Source organism: Salvia hispanica, chromosome 4, assembly GCF_023119035.1.
Source record: "Salvia hispanica cultivar TCC Black 2014 chromosome 4, UniMelb_Shisp_WGS_1.0, whole genome shotgun sequence".
NCBI lineage: Eukaryota > Viridiplantae > Streptophyta > Magnoliopsida > Lamiales > Lamiaceae > Salvia > Salvia hispanica.
In genome coordinates, this window is record NC_062968.1 from 14817638 (window position 1) to 14837333 (window position 19696).

General features: G+C 35.8%; 1 protein-coding gene and 1 long non-coding RNA gene across 3 annotated transcripts; both read left to right on the forward strand.

Moving 5' to 3' along the window:
* Positions 1-2313: 2313 nt before the first annotated feature.
* Positions 2314-7270, forward strand: LOC125218496 (pyrophosphate--fructose 6-phosphate 1-phosphotransferase subunit alpha-like). Its single transcript, XM_048120175.1, has 19 exons — positions 2314-2421; positions 2930-3102; positions 3219-3331; positions 3623-3697; positions 3787-3900; positions 3981-4048; positions 4226-4309; positions 4600-4653; positions 4854-4934; positions 5052-5145; positions 5225-5298; positions 5493-5603; positions 5674-5718; positions 5808-5864; positions 6109-6213; positions 6398-6514; positions 6595-6692; positions 6770-6935; positions 7014-7270. Exons 1-19 carry the CDS (start codon positions 2332-2334, stop codon positions 7125-7127), a joined length of 1833 nt encoding a protein of 610 aa, XP_047976132.1. The 5' UTR covers positions 2314-2331; the 3' UTR covers positions 7128-7270.
* Positions 7271-10819: 3549 nt separating this feature from the next.
* On the forward strand, positions 10820-15033 carry LOC125222861. 2 transcript variants are annotated; one of them, XR_007176622.1, is made up of 4 exons: positions 10820-11187; positions 13954-14009; positions 14098-14322; positions 14440-15033. It is a non-coding gene; the product is annotated as an uncharacterized LOC125222861 (long non-coding RNA). The 2 variants fall into 2 exon arrangements; XR_007176621.1 differs by having other exon boundaries at positions 11059-11187; positions 11671-14009.
* Positions 15034-19696: the final 4663 nt, after the last annotated feature.

The following is a 19696-nucleotide window of genomic DNA, read 5'->3' on the forward strand; positions in this document are numbered from 1 at the left end:
TAGTTATTAGCATTCTTGCTGTCGAAAGCGAATCACATCAGATAACTTCTTGGCTGCAAAGGAATGAAAATTGTGTTGCTATAGTAGCCAGTTTCATGACATGTCTTTGGTGTTATATTTTGTAGTTTATCTAGTTAGACACTAAACATGCCATTGTATTTCCTTTTTTGTGGGATTATGATTGGGGATTATTAGCTCATATAACCATTAATATGCTGTATTGATTCTTTGCATCTATATTACTTAGTTTATATTATTACTATGCTTCGGATATCACAATATGAGTATATCTATACCGTCCCGGTCTTCTAATGAAATCTTTGGTTTACGATGTCTTACAAAAAAGCTAATTTAGAGTATGTTTGACATAGAAATCTTACTACATAGACGACAATGATGTCTACAATTAAACAAGGTGAACTGTGAATGATGACAGTGGCATAGGGCTGCGGCGGTGGCCTTGCAGGTAAAGGAGGTCGGCTGCAGCTAGGATACCTCACGGTCACAGGCGAAAGAGAAACAGTCGTACTGATGCCACCTTCTTGCACGTGCTCGTGGGAGGAAGGCCGAGTGGCGCGGTGAAGGGAGAAGGCTATAGACAATCGATTTCCTTCCAAATTTGAAGGAAGGATAGAGTTTGTGACAACTACTAGGGACAAATAGTAGAGATAGTGTCATCATTGATGATGAACTACATCCTGGAGTGGTCGAGAACCATATCTACTTATTTAGCAGTGAGCTTGAGATGGTCAGCGTAGTACAGTCCATACATCAGTGGCACGACTATGAGTAGGCTGCAAGGGCCTAGTAGCCACCGGAAGAGATGGAGGGAGGGAGGGAGACATTAGGGTTTGCGAGAGTAGAGACTTGAGATAGAATGTTGAGACAATTGTTGAAAATAGAGAAATGGTGTATTTTCAAATTAAAAAATATTTTATTTGTAAATTTGAAAATCAACCTATTGAAATTAAGTTGGTGATCAAGTTTTTATTTTTACTTTCCATTTTGTCAATCTGGAGTGTTGCCAATCATAGGAGTAAACGTATCATAGCAAAAATATTAACTCTATTCTACTGAAATCTACTATTCTACTAGTACTTTACAAAATTTGTAAAGTTCTAATAAGACAACGATATTTGTAGGAGAGAATGAGCGTGGGGATGGTATGTTGCGACGGACTGTATCCAAAAGAGATTTTATGCTCAAAGTTTTTTGTCTGAATGTCTTATTCCACTTTCTATTTATAGTATTTGTTAGCACTTTGTTTCCTAAATATTAAAACTTTTAAAATGGTACTATAGTACATATGTTTTGTATAAAATTTGGTAAAGTAAGGCAAATAGAATGAAATATTTTGAAAAATGAATCTCATCTCATGGATGGAGAGAAGAAATTTTCTAAAATGACCAAAAATTTCTATATTTATGAAAATTAAAAATTAGTGGATAGTGAGACCTACATTATTAAATTAATATAACTTTCCAAAAATGAAATGCACATATTTTTGTAAGACGGACGAAAATAGAGAGCGCATATATTTTTATGGGACAGAGGGATAACTATATTGGAATAAAGTCCAATTAGTTAGACTTATATAGTACGATACAAACTTGACCAGAATATGTTTCTAGCCAATATCAACACCAACATTGTCGAGACACGAGTCAATAAACTACTAATACTACTAGCTAGCTGATCCCGTATGTTGATTGCTGCTGCCCAATACGTCATAGTAGGTATTTAACATTATAAATAAGAGATGTTTATAATAAGAGATGTTATTGTTTTCAATTATTAAAGAAATATCAAATTATCTATTTTTCCTTTTACGCTTTTTCGCAAAGTCAGAATTTTTAAAAAAAGCCCAGAAGACTTATGGAACTTAAGTTTTAGCCTAGAACTAAAAAAGAAATACCCCGTTGATCAACGGACTTTGCTTCCGGTACTTCCTTTCTTTGTTCTACGTGCTTGTATTACTACATTTAGTCGTTGACGAAAATATTGTTCACAAAAATATAAATTAAAGTATATCTATATTTTTGACAAAAAATTGATTTATAGAAATTTTCTAAAATGACAAAAAAATTCTATATTTATGAAAAACTATATTACCTGTCTTTGAGATAATTAAAAATTTAAATTAATTATGAAAATGATTAGACTTAATTTCAAATGAATGAGTGAATATTTATGATAATAAAGTAAATCATAGTAATATTATTACAAGTTAGTTGGTTGGTAGGTAATTCCCCTCGCCGGCTTGCCCCTTTGGGTATATAGAAACGGGAAGATATTAAGCAAAAAGAAAAGCAGTCTGCTGGTTTAGGAGAAATGGACGGGGATTATGGATTAGCGAGAGAACTTTCGGATCTGCAGCAGCTCCGAACCCTCTACAAACCTCAACTCCCGCCCTGCCTTCAGGTCTCTCTCTCTCTCTCTCTCAACATAAACATTTCAAGCTTAGTTTCGTTGCTTTAACTACTAAGTAGTACCACTATATACTCCACTTACTTGATTTTAGCTGAATTTACTTTTTCAGAACTAGAATAGGTTCTATTGTGAAGTTTACGAGCTCATATCCTATATTTTGGCTTGGCTGTTGCAGTGTGCTACTTATTTTTAAGCAATATGAATTAGGGACTGACCTTTTCTCGGTCCAGATCCAGAATACAATAATTTTTACTTTTTAGTCTGGAGGTGGTCCACATCCATGCTAGGAGTGTGATGAAATCGACTTAAATATCAAGATTTTGTATCAGAACATGAATGATTTGGTTAATTAGTTTACAAACCTAGTAGAGGAGTGTAGCTTGTGGGGGAAGAACAAAGTGTTACTCGTGCGAAGCATGGGGTAACACTAGTATTGAATACCGATATTGTGTGTCTGATGTCGATATGTATCCTTGCAACATGTGATTGCATTGGACAGGGAACTACGGTTCGTGTAGAGTTTGGTGATGCAACCATAGCTGCAGATCCTTCAGGTGCTCACACCATAAAAAGGTCGTTTCCTCATACTTATGGTCAACGTTTAGCGCACTTCCTCAGAGCTACAGCTAAGGTTCCTGATGCTCAATTTATTACTGATCATCCTGCAGTTAGGTATGTTATCCATTCCAACGGAATTTAGATTGCATTTCACTTACGTTGAAGTAGATTTGTTTCTGCTCTGTCAAATTTAATTACCACTGATTTAACTTCTGTATATCTTGTCACAGGGTAGGAGTGGTGTTTTGTGGGAGGCAATCTCCTGGAGGACATAATGTAATTTGGGGCCTTTTTGACTCTCTAAAAGTCCACAACCCAAAAAGTGTGTTGCTTGGTTTTTTGGGTGAGGAGTCTATTCTTTTTCTTCGATCTATGGTGCTCCTGTTTTCCTTATTCACTCTCTTGCCTATACAAAACTCCTTACTATTGGTATTAGTTTATTTTGGGGCTTCTATTTTTCTAGGTTATTATGATTGTGATTGCTCAATCAACTAGTTAGTCATCATAATACATTTCTTAATATTTGTATCTTTCAGTTGTTTGCCACAGTCTTTATCCTTCCTCAAGTCTTGCTCCATTGTTCCTTTTTTAATGAATAGTAGTAGTATATTGAAGCCTTGCGCATAATTTCCAGGTGGTTCTGAAGGTTTATTTGCTCAAAAAACTTTAGAGATGAGTGATGAGATTCTTGCAACCTACAAAAACCAAGGTACATCTGACATGCAAGTTAAACTTTAGGAAATTTGACTTGTTAGTTGAACTCAGATCACTTATGCTAGTTGATATTGTACTGTAAAGGTGGATATGATTTGCTTGGACGGACAAAAGATCAAATTAGAACAACAGAACAAGTCAATGCGGCACTTAATGCATGCACAACTTTAAAGCTGGATGCTCTTGTCATTATTGGGGGTATGTTTTTTCTCCCAACTTTCCATGATGTATTTTATTCAGTTTCTTGACTTTTTTTTTTTTTTCTTTTGCATGTGAAGGTGTGACATCAAACACAGATGCTGCCCGACTTGCAGAAATATTTGCAGAAAGAAAGTGCTTGACAAAGTTATACGACGTGGCACTTGTGCTTCACCAAGCATATTGCTTGTAATTGTTGCTTTTACTTTTTTTGATCATGCCTCATGATCTCGTCATCCTGAACTATATTTTGCACCTAGTTTCTACTCCCATTGTTCAATTTTGACTTTATTTGTCCTATTCTGAACGTAGCTAAACTTTGCAGGTTGTTGGTATTCCCGTTACTCTAAATGGAGATCTTAAGAACCATTTTGTTGAGACAAATGTAGGTTTTGACACAATTTGTAAGGTAATGATTTCTATTCCAGATTTCTGAAGCCTGTGTTAGTTGCGGTTGATATGCGATTGCAATGGTAGTTTGTTATATATTCTTTCCTTGTTTCCTTTTAACATACAAGCCATTTGTTTTGCCTCTCTGTCTTTGATCTTGTTGAATTATTTTGACACCCTCTCTGTCTAGATAAGCTCTTGACTGACCCTCTCTTCAAAAATTTAATAAAATTTTAACAAAAGGCATAATCAATTAATTTCACTCTATCAGCAAATGAAAGGATTGTAAGTCTTGTTTACTTTTTTTAGGTGAATTCCCAGCTGATCAGCAATGTATGCACTGATGCACTATCCGCAGAAAAGGTAAGCAATTTATTTCATGTAATGCTTCATTTTATTGCTAGAGATCCTTCAGGGCATTATTTGCTTGTCTTTACTTGTGACTGAACTAATTTTGGGACCTTTTCTTGTCGACTTGAAAATTCCAATATACTGTCCATATTTTAACATCGTGTTTATATTTGCATACAAACTCTTTTAAATTTGCTCTCTTTGCCATGCAGTATTATTATTTCATAAGACTCATGGGAAGAAAGGCATCTCAAGTTGCATTAGAGTGCACTCTTCAGTCTCATCCCAATATGGTTTGTACTGAAAAACATTTCATTATCAATTTTATTAGAAATTTTCTATTTAAGGATGAACTTCAAGATGCTGTATAATTCCTTTGTCTCTTAGAAAGGTTTGATAATGTAATACAGGTAATTCTTGCTGAAGAGGTGGATGCATCTAAGCTTACACTTTTTGACATCACAAAAAAATTATGCGATGCTGTTCAAGCAAGGGCAGAACAAGGTTCATCAAGAGCTTTTGTTGGTTTTTCAGTGTTTGCAGCAACTAATCCTTTCTAAAAATTCCTGACATTTATTTTCAGATAAATACCATGGTGTGGTTCTATTGCCCGAGGGGCTCATAGAAAGTATTCCGGAAGTATATGCTCTGTTGCAGGTAAACTAGATTGGGCTGTGGCTTTTTGTAAATAAATATAGATGACAAGATCTTATCCTGGTCCTCAAGAAAATGATTTGAGATTTCTTTAAAAACAATGTTGTCAAGTATCAGCCATTGACAACATTGTCTTATTCTGAGTTGATATGGATATGAAGTTATTGTGCATCTGTAATAATTTGGCACCTCTCCAGGAAATTCATGGTTTACTCAGGAAAGGTGTCTCTGCTGACAATATTTCTGGTCAACTGTCACCTTGGGCTTCTGCATTGTTCGAATTCCTGCCTCCTTTTATTAGGAATCAGGTACTTGTGATATATTTTGCAGAAATAGTTGCCATATTTTGCTTATGCTGAAGTTAATTTTGTGCTATAGCTTCTTCTTCACCCAGAATCAGATGACTCTGCACAACTCTCTCAGGTACCGGAAAAAATATAGAGTAGAGATGTATATGTTTATCTTTAAGCAAACTGTTTGCATATCAACTGATTTTGCTTTCGCCTAGACAGATTGAGACGGAAAAGCTTTTAGCTCATCTTGTTGAAATAGAAATGAACAAACGGCAGGTAACTAACTGTGCATGCTTTTGTTTTATATTCACAACAGTATTCCAAATCTCAAGCTAACTCAAGATTTTGGAATTGTTAGTGAATGTTGCTTCTTCATGCTATAAAGCTTTTAAGTATTCCTATTGTTTGTGTGAAGACTGGATTTGGAGATTTTCTACTCATTTGTTTCTTTTGGTAATTGACACTATAGAAAGAGAAGCTTTATATGGATTTGATATTTTTTTTCTGCATGTTCTTGCAGGAAGAAGGAACCTACAAGGGGAAGAAATTCAATGCAATTTGCCATTTCTTCGGTTATCAAGCTCGCGGATCATTGCCTTCCAAATTTGATTGTGACTATGCTTATGTAAGTTATAGTTTCAATTCTGTTTAAGGCCAACATCACGGGCTCTGACGATTGCTTCTCTGCCCGATATGGTCTCCTTGTACACTTCCAGTCTCCCAATTGATGTTTAATAGCGCAAAGTTGGGTTCAAAGTGTATGCTTCTTCTTAATACTTTCTTACTATATGGCAATATTGTTATTGTAGGTGCTTGGTCATATCGGCTATCACATAATTGCTGCTGGGTTGAATGGTTATATGGCAACTGTTAACAACTTGAAGAACCCTGTGAATAAGTGGCGGTGTGGCGCTGCTCCCATCACTGTACAATCTCCATCCCTCCAAAAATTTGCTCTTACATTGTGAAGATATAGTAGTAAGAAAGTTCTGATCACACCTCTCAGGCTATGATGACCGTGAGGCGGTATGGTAATAACCCTTCGATCCTCGGACAACCAGCCCTCCGTCCTGCAACTGTTGATTTGAAGGGCAAGGCCTACGAGTACGCCTTATTCACCTCTCTCAAGTCCTTACTCATGACAAGAAACATGACACGGATGGTTGATATTTGTTTGGCAGCTTGCTGAGACAGAACGCAACCAAGTTCTTGATGGACGACATCTACAGAAACCCTGGCCCCCTCCAGTTCGAAGGCGCTGGTGCTGATGCCAGGCCCGTGATCCTCTGCGTTGAAGATCAGGATTACATGGGACGCATCAAGGAACTGCAAGAATACCTTGAGAAGGTAAGCAATAAATCGTGATCCTCGTACTTTATCTTTTGTGCATATTATGAACATCGGAGTTGGCCTTCGATTTTACAGGTGCGATCAATAGTTAAACCAGGTTGCTCTCAAGATATTGTTAAGGCTGCTCTGTCAGCCATGGCTGCTGTTACCGACATTCTCTCGGTAATGGCCTCTCCTTCCACTTCTTAGACGAATCGCAGTTTACTGTGTTACAACTGCAACATTATCTCTCTCTCTCTGGTGGTTTGTACTAGTATGTATTTCCTTATCAGAGTAAATTAACATACGAAGCCAGTTTTGGATTAATGGTGAGGACTTTCATTTTTTTGCTTTGTCTATGATCTTTAATTGTGAGTGAATTCTGACGACTAGCAAATGACCAAATAAACCACATTGTGGCTGGTTTCTACTCTGTAGCGTAAAATAATATCAGTGTCATGTGATTCTGTTTTGTAAATAAAATTAGCAGTGCAAATCTTAGTATCTGAAAATATAAATGAATTTTCAATAAAAAAATTTGTATCGTACTGTTTATAAATTTTCTTCGAACCACCTGAAAATCATCTGTAACTATGAGTCTACCATCCAGTAAAGTATACGTAGAAGGATTTGTTTGTTTAATTTACGTATTCTCTTTTTCCAACGTTAGTTCAGTGTATTCCATTTTTTTATATCTCAAATTAGTTGAGCCATTTTATTGCAGAAAATAACATATTTATCATTAACAGTTTCTACTGCTTTGTTCTTTTTCCTACTTTATTCTTATTTTATTTTATCTTCATTTAATTCACTAAATTTTATTTTTTTAAATTTTCATGTACAAGAGGAACGCCTCAACCAAAATGCAACGGGCGTATTATTTTCATGAACTATCAATAAAAAAAAAATCATTAGATGAAATAATTTTCTTTTCGGGACAGTATTTAGAAAATAAGAATTACAAAAATATAAAGCAACACAACATATTTTTGTTCAGTATATATCATAATAAATGAAATTCTAATATGGATTTCAAATAATTTGTTCGTGGTTTTGCTTTCATTTAACATAATTAGGGGGGTTCGGTTTGCAAAATTATATTCCATAATTAAATTTATATTATGTTTAGTTCATGATATTGAATCTCATGACTTAATCCCAGATGTTGAACTATACTACTCATTTTGACCTCCAAAAATAGCTGTTTTTTTTTTTTTTTCTATTTTGGTTTGTTCATCGAAACTAGTTTAGCTCGATATTAAAATCCGTAATGTTCTCATTTCTCACAATCTCAATTTTTAAGAGATAAAAAAAAGGTACAAATCATACAAACAAATTAAAAACAAAACTAGTTCAATACTTGTAAAATTATTAAAATTAGGTGGATGATGATTTTTTGTCGTGAGAACGTATCATTTAGTGTTCAGCTCCGTAAATACGGATATTTGTTAAAAATACTTTTATTTCGCAAAAGTTGATAGTATTTAGAGTAAAGGCCCAAAATAGTCCTCAACATATGACGATTTTATGATTTTGGTCCATAACATTATCTTTTGAATTATTTGGTCCAACACAAATGAAAACGGACCAAATTTAGTCCTTTTTGGACAGTGCCGTTTAAAACTAACGGCCAATGACTGTTGAAGTCAATTTTGACCAAATTAAGTTACTAATTATGTTTTATTAGAGCCTAAATTATAACCTAATATTTTTTTCTGAAAATTTTAAATGTAAAATACTTTTAACTACAAAAAATGCAAAAAATACAAAACAAAAAAATTTCTCTTTTCTCAATATAGAGTTACGATGAGTAAATCAAACTAGGAGTACTACAATTTAGGAGTAGTATTTATAAATTTCAACTTAATCATAAATAAATTTAAATTGCATCCATAGCTCTACTACGCTACCTACAACCAATTTACACAAACTGAAACCAAATTCCACGAAAACAAAAATATATCTGTTGGTGGGATTGTAGAAGCTTGAAGGCGGTGAGATTTTAGAAAGAGAAGGAGGAAAACAAGCCGAGAGGTGTGAGTTCGCCGTGGAGAAAAAAAGCAGGAGGAGGAGATGGCCTCTACGTGCCGCCGCACAGCAGCTACGACGGCCGCACGGACGGCAGGGTGAGAGAATCAGCGACGAGAGTGGGGAAGAAGGAGGCGTCCCCCCTCTCCTTTACAAAATTATTTGTTAGGGTTAAGTTTATTTTCAGCTTTTTTAAAGGACATCATCTTCTTTCAATTTGTTTTTTAGAATAATAGGAGTACTATATTATTTTTAAAAAATTAAAAAAATTCTAATCGAAAATACATTCGGTCAAAATCAACTAAACAGTCGTTGATTGTTAGTTTTAAACGGCGCCGTCCAAAAAGGACCAACTATGACCCGTTTTTCAATTGTGTTGGACCAAATAATTCAAAAGATAATGTTTTGGACCAAAATCGTAAAATCATCATATGTTGTGTGTTAACAGTGGTTGTGAGAAAGACTCATGCCAGCTCACGGATGAAGATGTGGCAACTCGATCCACATCATCTTGTGCAACGAATGAAAGTGAAACAAGTCTTACAAAGAGTGTGGAGAACGTGTGTAAGAAGAAGGATGCAGCTACTATAGATAAGAACCTGCCAACTGGTGGTGTGGACCACAAACACAGCTGGAAACAAGTTGTTGCAGGAGCAGCTTGATTTGTATTTTTGTGTAATCAGTTATTAGATGCCTTTAGGGTTTATTATCTTAGGTGCTGAACCCCTGCATCTATATATGTATAGAGTTTGATAGCAGCTGCATTTATTAATGAAACAGTGAAAATATTTCCTTTCTCAGCTTAAGTCTTCTTTGCTTTCACTTTTCATGGCTTGCTTCATAATCTCTTATTGTGGACCATTTTGGGCCTTTACTCTAGTATTTAATAAAATAAGGCAGTTTAAACAGTGAACAACACATTTCTTAGGCTGCCAACATTTTCGCACATTTTAGGATGAGCATTAAAATATTATAGTACTAATATTTCTCGACCGTCTTCCTCAACCTACAGATATGCAACCATTTTTGCTAATTTTGCCTCTGTAATTTTGTTTCTTCATGCAATTCAGCCCTTTTTACTTTCAAATTATGATCATATAGCCGTCTACGACACTAATTTAGTGAGGGCTTAAGCTAATTTTTAAAATTTTAAAAAAATTTAGAAGTAGAAAACAGGAGAAAATCAAAATTTTGGTGAGGGCTTAAGCCCTCCCATCTTCTCATGTGTGTCCGCCCCAGACATAGCCAACCCCCTCCTACTAAATAATTTTACAAATTAATCTTATACTCTGTCCGTCCTCGAATATGAGTCCCGTTTTTCCATTTTGGTCCGTCTGCGAATAGGAATCCCGGTTCATAATTACCATAAATGGTAAAGAGGCCCCACATTCTACCAACCCACTTCACTTACATACTCCCTCCGTCCGCGAATAGGAGTCTCGTTCTCTATTTTAGTCCATCCGCGAATAAGAGTCTTGGTCACCTTCACCTAACTCATTACACCCCCATTTCAATTTAAAACTAATATATACAAGTGAGACCCATATTCCACTAACTTTCTTTCACACACTTTTCTTAACATTTCTTAAAACTCGTGCCGAAAATAAATGAGACTCTTATTCGTGGACGGAGGGAGTATTATACAATATCTTGCTATTAAGATTTTATCTATAAAATCAAATGTCGTCTTTAAATTAAAGAAGATCCTGAGTTATGGCTCGTTTGTTTGTCATGTTAGGGGGTAGATGGAGACTTTCTACCTTAATGTCTATGTTTGACTGCCATGTTTGTCTTCCACAAGACCCGGTTCTAAATCCCACAACCCGATTTTGTTGGTGTTTATTATTCCAAAATAATTGATAACCCTACACCTGTTGACACCTGCGTTTGAATTTTATCTTCAAAAAAATGATAGTACCTCCCATAGTCAAATGACGTAATTACCCCCACCATTATTACAACCACCAATTACTTCACCGACAAAACTCCCAACCCAAGCATCCATATGCAAATCAAACAAAATCTGCGTTGTGTTGGCGATTTAACAAATTTGTTGAATAATCGAAAATCGTGATTCGCAGTGTGGTTTGATTCGAAGATTTAACTAAATATAATCGCAGAAAAGCTTCAGCGTTTAATTGTGCAAGTTCAATCGAACTGTGGTTCCCGTCGTCTCAGCTGTTGAGGTTAGGTTGAATACAATTGCATAGGACCCATGGCTGAGCAGAATCAAATTCGGAAGGTAATGTTTTACAGAACTCTGAAAAACTATCCATTTTCAATTTGTGATATCGCTGATTTTGATTATGTACATAATACACAATCTGTGTCTGCTAGAGTTGTTCGTCGTTTCTAAATGCAGGTTATAGGATGTATGTGATTTGATATAATTTGTATTTATATTTCCTTATTCCAATTGATATTTTGTTGCTCTGTATACAATCGATTGAAGTCGGTATGCTCTGACTTAGCGTCATCATTTTTTATAATTTTGTTTACAATTTCGCTTGATAAGTGGTGTTCATATTGGGCAGCCCGACTATGTCTACGGTTTGTTGGCTGTGCATACAATATATGAATAATTCAGAGTACTCGACCTTTGTATCTAGTGCACAACATATGTCATTAATTTATGTTGTATATTTGCATTTAGGCCTATATAGTGGTTCATGTTTGTAAGTGCAATGCTACTGGCTTTACTATGACAGTGTTTTAATCCATATAGGATGACCGGAAGTCTGAGGAACGAACCACCATTTTGATTATGCTTGAGGAAACTGTCACACCTCAACCCTTATGACGTATGCACTTACTATAAATAAATTCAAAATTTAAAATAAATAATCTACACGTCAAGTACAAAAACACACATATTATATTATTTCAAAAACCAACATTTATCAGGTACATATTTCAAACATTCTAAGCCGTAGTGGGACCCTCTCACCACTCTATATACTATACATTTATCTACATGCAAAAATGATGAGGAGGTGAAGGTTGCCAAAACGCGTCAGCTGCCGACCCTGATAACATGTGGAGTTCCTATGACCCACGTCAATCAAAAACGTCACTAATATCTTATTCCTGAAAAATAATAGTGGTTTATGTGAGCCACAACTCAGTGTATATAAATCTTACCTTTAATTCCACAGCCCAAACAATCAATTATATTCTTTAACCAATATATATAACAATAATCAACAAAATTAAAAATGATTCCATATAGATATGCATATGCCACTCTGTTCAGTTTATTATTCTGTGACATATCAAGCCTGACATCTGCCCGAGATTCCATTATATCTGACCCGAATGTCTCATTGTCATTGTACATATATATGACCCTAAGGTCCATTGCCATTGTATATATGGCCCGTAGGTCTCATTGCCATTGTATACATATATATGACCTAAAGGTCCATTACGATTGTATATATCCATTGCCATTGTATATGACCCATAGGTCCATTGCCATTGATAAGACCCATGCAAGATTGTCACAGATCCTTTTTAATCCAATGATTCAAATAATTCTAAAACCATGTGTAAACGTATCAATTGTATCAATTTCATATTTTGATCATATTTCATCCAATAACACCTTTATAATATAAAACATATATCTATTGCACAAATTACATATTCATATCATCTTTCACAATCAATATCAAATAACACATAACTATATCATGTTCATATCATATAATTCAAATATTCACTCTAAGTCAGCAGCATATAGCAATTAACCACATAACGCATGGAAAATTAAAAGTATGATTTATACACACCTGATAAAGATAGATAATCTGGCCAGGTTTCTCGATCTATAGCCCTTATTCTTACAAGGAAAATTAATCACCTCTTCAATTCTTCCTCTACAAAGCACCAGAATAGGTTTTTCCCCTTTTTTTTTTCTTTCTTATTCTATTCGTATGATATGTGAAGCTTAAAAGCTTTATATGATGAAGAACTACAATAATATATCTAAGTCAGCTAAATAAATTATTGAACCACTAAATTGATTGATATTATCCATTGTCTTTCTTTTATATTTTTAATACTATAGTTTTAAGATGACTTATACATTTGGCAACTTACACGTATTTTCTACAAGTACACCTATTACAATTAATATATTAAAGTATAACATATATATATATATTGATGGCCAACTCTATATGTTAAAAAAAGAGATCACCCTATTATTATTACACTATTTTCTAAATAAAGTAGCTACTTGCATACAACAAAATTTCTTTAAACTACTAACTATCTAATATTCACAGTTAGTTAATAAATACATAATCATATATGCATAAAGGTAATATACATATGTACTATATGATATTCGTGCATATATATTAATAGATGATCTAATTTACTTAGTTATTTAATTATACTTACCTATATTTAACATATATGTATACATAAATATATTATTAAATCTTTAGAACCTTGCTCAAAAATATAATTAACTATACTTTATTTTCTTATTTAATTTAATTCTATCCTCTTATGCAAGTGACAATATAATATGCAATAATGTAAAAGGATGCATGTTTCGGGTTGGGGATGTCACAGAAATACTGAAGAACCTTAGGATAAATCTCCTCCTGGAAAGCATGCTACTCACTATGGTTGGACCTAAACCAAAAAAAAAGGAAACGGGGTGGTAGAGATTCACTAGAAGAACTGATTAAGTCCATTCTAGCACATGTAAAGCAGTTATATAGGATTGTCCGTGTAAGTGATAGATCATGCATAGACAATCTTCAGATGGATAGAAACACATTTGGTAGATTATGTCGACTTCTGCGTGACCGAGTTGGATTAATAGATCAGAAATTTGTTACGGTTGAAGAACAAATTGCTATGTTTTTGTGCATTCTATCCCACCACAAAAAGACACGGATTGTTGGTCACGATTTCATGCGTTCACAAACTGTGTCTAAATATATGCATATTGTACTCCGTGGGGTCCTTAATTTACACGAGGTGTTTTTAGTAAAACCTGAGCCAGTTGATGATGATTGTACTGATCCAAGATGGAAATGGTTTAAGGTAAGTTAAATTTGTCAAATGTTATGTTCTTTATCTAAGTTTTTTAAATACCTTTGGGTCTTAAACTAATTTGATAACAAATACCTAGAGTTGCCTTGGAGCTTTAGATGGTACGTATATCAACGTCGGGGTACCCATTGCGGACACCCCTAGGTACCGAAATAGGAAGGGACATGTAACGACAAATACACTTGCGGTCTGTGATCGACGACTCCGCTTTGTGTATGTACTGCCGGGATGGGAGGGATCAGGGGTGATTCGATGATATTACGAGATGCTATAAGCCGGCCTCTTGGACTGAAAGTTCCCAAAGGTAAATCAGTTTGATATTTCACATAAGTACTATGTTTGACCGTGTAGTTAAACTGATTTTGTTCACACGGTGTCATTAATTGCATTATTCTCCTGAACCATCGCTCTCATTTCATAGATTGCTATTACCTTTGCGACAATGCGTATGCCAACAGTGAGGGATTCATCGCACCATATAAAGGCGTTCGATATCATTTGAAAGAGTGGGGTCCTAGAACACAAGTGCCGCAAACTCCCGAAGAACTGTTCAACTTGAAGCATACTAAAGCAAGGAATGTGATTGAGCATTCTTTTGCCGTGCTTAAGATGCATTGGGGAATCCTTCGCAGCCCGAGCTTCTATCCTATTGACGTGCAAACTGGCTTGATAATTGCTTGATTCCTCCTGCACAATTTCATTCATACTAATATGGAAGTCGATCCCTATGATGACGTCGTAAGCACTCAAATTTATGACGGGTATGGCAGTGACAACGATGAGCCGGTAGTGCCTACTATCAATGTTGTCTCATCAATATTTATCGCTGCATTGTTGGGTCAAAGAATGATCGGGTGAACGTAGCAATATGAGTTTATGAATTCAATCATTATCATTTATGTATGTGAGCTAGTCTATTCGAGAAACAAATGGTGTGTATGAAATGACTAAATGTTCTTGTATGAAACGTTGTTATTTATGACCCGCATTTATAATTTATTTTCTTTGTTACTGATATGAATGAGTTATGGTCTGTTAAATTTATACTACTGATTCATTTTGTGCATTTGTTTGGGAAATATAAAACAAGTAGTTGTCTTTCTTTTATGTTGAAACAATTGTGAGTTTAGGACAACACAGAGTACAAGTTTGGCATGTTTTTGGCAACACATCACATATTTCAAATTCCATATATAGATTGGACCTTAGAGCCATAACCAAATACCAAAACATCAACCAAAATACCATTAGCTAAAATACATACTTCTGACGTTCTTAAGGACGTTCAAACCACACATAGAATTGGACCTCAAATGCATCAACAAGCTTGAAATGGCAGCGCACTCCTTCCACCTGATTGTGATCGTATTTGAATCGAGCACACCCATGCTTCACTTATATCTTTCTCGAGTTATGTTTGAGTGTACACAGCCACGTCCCCTCTCCGGTCAGCAGATACACGCCGGCTTTAATTGCCCCCATCGGGATATGGCGTTGCCAAAAGCCATAAGGAATCTCAATGGTGCGATTGATGTTTGTCGGGGTAAGAGAAATGGCGAATGTGGGATAGCCATCAACGTCTAGTGCCCCGCTGTCGTCCTCGAACTCGTCATTGTTAGTTGAATCAGTTTCCGTCTCCGATGGCACGTAATCATCAGATGTATCGATGTTCGCGAAGTAGCAACCTTCTTCATCATCATCTTCAACAACTAAAATTGAAATGATTATAATATCATATCCAATATTACCTAAATGAATATCCAATATTACCTAAATGAAATGTCTATACATATTTGGACACTATTATTTATAATTTCAATTCAATTATACCTTAACCACCTTTGCTATCTAAAGATTATGAATCTAAATTAAGATATTAATGCAATCAATATGATCTCAAAATTGTAGACCAACTCCCGACTATTTAGAGATATATATTCTCCACATTGTTAATTAATAAATTAATATAGAACCGAAAATAACCAAACCTTCCATTTAATTCGGTCATACCAACAATGGTTATCCCACTGTACTCCAATGGCGTTGTATTTGACATGGTAGGCCGACGAGATAGTCACCTTTTTGTACCCAAACCCTAATGGATTTGACAAATATCTACCAAGTGGTAAATGCTATTCCAATTGCATTAAATATTGTATTACGAGGTGTTCTATGAATAATTCTATATAATGTAGTGAAATTCTCACATTTATACAATCAACTCCAAAATGAACTCCCGAATTCCAGCTCGAGCATCGTTCTTCTATAATGGCAAATGGATTCAAGAGATGGATTATGTGTTGCTCACCACACTCATCGAGAAGAGGATTGGGCGTGGATAGGACGATGCAAGCGTTCCCAACTATTTGGTTCGTTTGTGTGCTAAATTGATTAACCGGCATTTAGGTTCTGAACTAACATGCAGCGACATCACGACACGTTTGAAGATACTCAAGCATAGTTACGATACATTCAAGGCGTTGGTTGCTACAACCGGCGTACGCTGGGACTATGTCAACAAGATCATCATCGCCAATGAAGCAGTGTGGAAGAGCGTACTCCAGGTTCGCACACTCATTTTTATATGTAGATTGATGATTGTTTATTTAAAACAGAACTAATTGTCGTGTTGTATTTGTAGAGAAATGCGTTCCTCGGGCGTACTACCACCGCGGCGAGCTACATTTTGACGAACTGGCCACTATGTTCGGTTACTTCGACATGAAGGTTGAGGAGTCAACCGAGGTGATAACCTTATCAGAAAACACCGAGGTAGTAGTCAATACTGACACCATCGAGCTAAACGAGCTCGTTTGTTTGAGTGCAAAAGATTCGGCTGTGGATGTCGATGAAGTAAACTCATCATGGCCCGGGGCAGTATCACGTGTTCGCCGAAAGCTATTTCGCATTGACGAGGTTAACCTAGACCTAGACCACCTTTCATCCTCAAAGTCACCAAGTCGTGTTATACCGGCGAATGAGGTGGTGGGGTCTTCATTCAACGGTTCTTCGTGTGCTTCTTGGAGCCCACTACCAACCTCACGCAAGACGACACCATAGGGGTTTTATTGGCATCCATCGGTTGTTATGCAATATGGTTTAGAGTTAAGCATCTTTTGGTTGGTTTAAATTAATAAGAAGTAAGAGTAGAAATGTTATGTTTTATGTCCTCCTGCTTAGTTAGTGGTCTAAAATATTGATCGATGAGCGTGTTTGTCCTCTATGTATTAGGAGTTAGAGAGTGAACTTGTTGCTATTTTATTTTGCTATTAAAAAAAATGGCATAGTAGCCAAATGGTTTGTGTACTCTGATTAAATGTGTAAATCCATTACTGAAATATAAGCATAATTATCAGCCAAATATAAACATCAATATCAACCAACAATGTGAATTTCAATATAAGCATCAATATCAGCCAAAATATTTCAATATGTCATCATCATGGGTATCACAAAGTCTGCATTAATAACACAACCATATTGAAAATACATACATTGTTCGGTGTTCATCATATACATCCGCAAAAGAATAAACGGGCATACTGCGTAAAATGCATTGGCCCTATACAACAAAAGACTAGCAAACATCGACCCCCACTTTCAAATCATTCCATCAGTATCCAGAAGATCTAGTACGAATGTCGGCCGAGCAAACTCATCCAGACCCCTAAAAAGATCCATAAACTCGGGCTCCTTAACAAGCTTTTTGGCCACATAAAATTGTTGTTTTATGGTGAGGTCGGGCATACCTTTTAGTTGATTGAACACCTCAATTCTCTTCGTGCTAAGATTGAACTCATAGCCTATTTGGTTCGAGATTTCCTTCAACCGATCATTCGTGTCTTCGTGGATGCGATTCATCAGAGTAAGGACATTGTCGATCTTGTCCATCTTGTCCACTGTCTTTCTCTTCTTGTTCTTTTTGTGAGGCACGTTCGGAGCAGCTCATCAACCATCTCCGGTAACACACCGTCAGGAAAGACTTCGTCGGGGAAGAGTTCCTCTAAAGTCAGTGGTGAGGACTTATCTGAATCTTCATTCGAATGTACCTTAGGGCCATAAATTTTGGGGACCGTCTCCCCTGTATCCACAGACCGAACTTCCTCCGCACGGTCCTTGCCGAAGATCTCTTTCCAGTCATTCAACAAGGGCCAAGACTTGTTCCTCATATACTTCGCGTTGCTGTCTTTCTGCCATATAAATTAAACAAAACCATTAGTTCTATTACTGAAATATAAATATGCATAACTCCCAAAGAATATGTAAAACACAACCTGCACGACTTGTGCCCATTGTTCATGATCGATATCTATTTTGTAGTTACCATCGGCATTGAAACCCACACCACTTCGGTCAAGTATTTGCATTAGCGAATAGTAGGGGTGTGCATTCGGGTTTCGGTTCGATTTTTCGCCCAAACCAAACCCGAAAAACCGAATTTAGGCTAAAATTGAAACCGAACCGAATCGAAAAACCGAAAAAACGAACACCGAAAAACCGAAAACCGAACTTAAAAAACCGAACCAAACCGAAAAAACCGAAATTTCAAAACAAAACCGAAAAACCGAAAAAAAATAGTATATTTTAATATATCTAATTTATTTTATTTTATATATACTAATAGAATATAAATATATATAATATAAAATTAATATAATATATATAATATTTATTATATAAAAATATATTAGAAGAATATGTATTATATATATGATATAATATACTAAATTAATAGGATAAAAATATATAATAATATATTTAAAATATAATTCGGTTTTTCGGTTTTTTTTTTGCCCAAACCGAACCGAACCGAAAAACCGAAATTTTTGTATTTTTAAAACCGAACCGAACCGAAAAACCGAAAAAACCGAACCGAATTTCAAAATTTCGGTTTGGTTCGGTTCGGATATTCGGTTTTCGGTTATTTTGCTCACCCCTAGCGAATAGTAGTTCTTCTTCCAAGTGTTGATCTTAGACTTGATGTGAGGGTGAACACATATGTCGGTCTTTGGGAATTCCCGCTGGAGTGCCTCCTTTGTTCGGGTTAAATATCCTGCACGGAAGCCATTATCTGATTTCCATCCGGCTGCCGATAGCTCCTTCATAGTTGCCATAAGGATCTCCTCCTCACGTTGTGTCCAGACACGCCTTGACCTATCTACTATTAACCCTCTGCCCGTATGAAGATTCGGGTCAACTGGAAAAATAGATAGTCCTCTTGTAGTTGTTAAGGCGGCATATGTACCATGAAGAATGAATGAAATTTACTAGAGGGATTACCATCGGTCAATGGACTGTCGTTGGTGTCATTGCCATTCAATTGTTGGGATCCCATGGGAACAACCTTCACAAACTGATAATTAGTACTCCCTCCGTCCCACTTTAGGAGTCCTGGTTGAGTTTAGCACGAGTTTTAAGAAATGTAAAGGAAAGTTGGTGAAAAAAGATAGTGGAATGTGGGTCCTACTATTTTATATTAGTTTTATAATAAAATGCGAGTGGAAAAAGGATAGTGAAATGTGGGGCCTAATAGCATTTATGGAATATTCCAACCGAGACTCATAAAGTGGGACGCCCAAAAATGGTAAACCGAGACTCCTAAAGTGGGACGAAGGGAGTATATTACAACAACTACCACAAAAGCCCATTGAATCAATAAATCTCTAATCAAGAAACTG